Source organism: Austrofundulus limnaeus, unplaced genomic scaffold (genome assembly GCF_001266775.1).
Source record: "Austrofundulus limnaeus strain Quisiro unplaced genomic scaffold, Austrofundulus_limnaeus-1.0 Scaffold1502, whole genome shotgun sequence".
Taxonomy (NCBI): domain Eukaryota; kingdom Metazoa; phylum Chordata; class Actinopteri; order Cyprinodontiformes; family Rivulidae; genus Austrofundulus; species Austrofundulus limnaeus.
This window is the reverse complement of record NW_013953904.1, coordinates 35667-38599: the sequence shown is the minus strand read 5'-3', so window position 1 is coordinate 38599 and position 2933 is coordinate 35667. Positions and strand designations below refer to the sequence as shown.

Below are 2933 nucleotides of genomic sequence, written 5' to 3'. Positions count from 1 at the left end.
TGTCTTGTGTTACCAGGTGGTGTTTACCAGTGTTAATGTACAGTGTGTGTCTTGTGTTACCAGGTGGTGTACAGGAAACAGAGACAGTGCTGTGTGACTTGTGGAGAGCAGGGCCTGGTAGCGCTCCCCTGTGGCCACGGACTTCAGTGCCAGAGCTGCTCCTCGTCCACGGAGTGCCCACTCTGCCCTGAACACCCCCCCAAACAGCAGCTCTCCTGACCTCCTGACAGCTCCCAGACCAGTCAGTCCTGATTCCACACTCTACCAGCTCTGGATCCAGACAACACAAGCACTGATTTATGGTGTACTTTTTAAAATGGCATTAACAGAGGAATGAGCAGCTTAGTGGGAATTACTCACTAAGTTAAAGCTCTTATTGTGGAAATTAATGTTACCAATGTTACCCAACAAAAACAAAAACTTTCTGTTAGTTAGTGCACCTGACTTGTGAGCATTATCTTTTTACTGTTTTTTTCTCACTTTAATTATGAATAATTTACATAACTAGTTTTAAATAATGTATTTCAGAAGTTGAATACTTCAGAGACAATATTTCCCTGCAGTGTCACGGTCCATGTTGGTAGTTTGGTGATTTGCTGAGGGTTAAAGGACTCTTTGATTTCTGTGGTATTAAAACTTCACCGTTCATTTTCCAGCAGAAATGACCCAAACTGAGCTCTGCTGTGTTTTAACCCTCAGGACAAAGTGATGTGGTCCTGACTTCAGCTGGTGTAGAACCTCCTGGATGGATCATTGACACAACAGATAATCAGTTTTTTACATGTATTTTTCAAAGTTTGAAGCCATTGTGGGCTTAAAAAACCAATAAGACACTTGAGAAACACTTAAAGGGCATATTTAGTCTCATCTAGACAATAATTACTGCTACAGCCAAAAAGACACATTACATCATCATCCTGATAGGAGCTTTTTAATGTTATATTGACTTCTTTCACTCAGTTAGATTTCTTTTGTCACAGTTTTAGCAAAGGGATATTTAAAAAGTCAATGATTAATATAGTTTAGATAATATTTGTTTAAATTTACAGCCAGTGGCCACAGTGTAAAACCCTCAGGTTTCTCTCATTTTCCTCTGCATGAACTGAGGCCAACATACTCAGCTTGTGTTTATTTTATTCTTTTCCTCAACAACTGTCACGTCAACACAACCAGAAAACGCTCAACAAAAGCATTTGTTAAAGAGCTTATAAGCTATTTTTAAATCAACATGTGACAGGTTTCTCTGCCAAATCTTTACATTGGTGGTAATATTTCACTCAGTGTATAATATCTCTTTCATATATATTACATACAAATGTATACACAAAGCAAACTGATGTTCTACTTTCTCTTGCACTGATTAGCCTAAAAGCATCAGTTGTGTAAATGTTTCAGTGGAGGTGTGAAAGTGTTGCTGATCACTGTGTTGGTCTTTGGTAAACCCATGCTCTGCAGCGCCACTGTTTCCTTCGGAGTGCTTTGTTCTCTTTGTTCTCTTTGTTCTCTTTGTTTTTGGTACTGATCATTAAAACAAATTGTATATTTTTGAAAGAACAACGTGTGTTTGTTTGTTTATCACGATTGACCGCCCTCCTGGGATTGTTTCTCTCGCTGTCGTCGCTTCTTCACAAAAGCCTGCGCCTCCCGCTCGCTCCTCCTCGACTCCAGTAGCTGCAGGATGCCGTCCTCTGGAGAAAACACACAAAACACACAAAACGCACACAAACTGCAAGTTTAGGCTCTTCTGGTTCTCTTAGATCAGCTGAGTCAGCTGCTCATAAATCATGAAGCTGATGCAAATGTTGATCATTGAAATACAGCGTTGTTCTCAAGAACTAACAGTAGGGTTGGGCATTATCGTATCGTGTGCAGTTAATCATCAGACATTAATTAATTAATTATTTTTTGGCACTTGATTAATATGATTAATGCCACCAGGCAGACTGACTGGATATTTCCCAGTCAGTCCACTTGGTGCTCCTCTGCTTCATATATGATGAACATTTAAACAAAAGTCCTGTAATTTATTTATCAACACAATTTAAAATTTGATTTGTAGCCTGAAGTCTAATTTTGACACAGATTTTTACAGAGTAAATCTTTCCACTAAATAGGTCATGTGACCAGGACATAAGGTGTCCAGGGACTCCAGAGGATAAATCATCAAATTAATCATTGTTAAATACCACAATTAATCATGATTAATGTTTTTGCCAATGTTGCCCAACCCTAACTAACATCCCTTCATCTTTACCCACTTCTAACCTAGGCAGGTCTCAGGTCCATCACAGGGCTACAGACACACAACTCCCTCACACCTAGGGACAGTTTTTAGGGTTAAGAACTAACATCAAATGTCTAAATGTGTCCAAATGTGTGTAGTGTTGTACAACAACTTGTAGACGTTAACTCAGCAACCTAAACAATCTGAGAAAACAGTTTGTCTCTGGAGTATATGGGATTAAAATTCATTTTATTACAGGTTGTAAGGCAGCAAAAGTTGATTATAAGTAATTAACATATAAACTACTTCAGATTAATAAAGTGAAATAAGAGAAAAACAGATTTATACATAGTTTTAAAACTATCTAAAACTGGGAATTGCAACACAGTTTAGTCTTATTACCATTCATCAGTCACATAATAATGAAATGTATAAACCTTTGATCTATATTAGTGGATTGGACATGGTCTGTAGCCTCTGTAGCTAGCAACGCGCCGTCACAGGAGCCATTACTGTGCATTGAGTCATGTCAACAAAACAGAGTTTCAATGAGAGATGTGTGTCAGTCTGTCACAAAAATATTCATAGCACCCTCATGTCTTATCTGATTTCTATAAAATATGGCTTAAATTAAAAAATTAAAGAAAATTGCTGATGTTGTGAAATGTAAAAATATGTATTTTCTCGAGAGATAAATCTATAAGCAGTC

General features: G+C 37.9%; 2 protein-coding genes across 2 annotated transcripts in view; one reads left to right on the top strand and one right to left on the bottom strand.

Moving 5' to 3' along the window:
• The window catches only part of LOC106535597 (RING finger protein unkempt homolog), a gene marked incomplete at its 5' end in the record, with an annotated part of 15479 nt that extends 13925 nt beyond the window's left edge, over positions 1–1554 (top strand). Inside the window, 1 exon segment of the mRNA XM_014032638.1 lies at positions 64–1554. Within this exon segment, the coding sequence (XP_013888092.1) occupies positions 64–219 (156 nt within the window).
• LOC106535599 (protein unc-13 homolog D) overlaps positions 1118–2933 on the bottom strand; it is a gene marked incomplete at its 5' end in the record, with an annotated part of 7653 nt that continues 5837 nt past the window's right edge. The window contains 1 exon segment of the mRNA XM_014032641.1: positions 1118–1688. Coding sequence (XP_013888095.1) covers positions 1576–1688 — 113 coding nt within the window.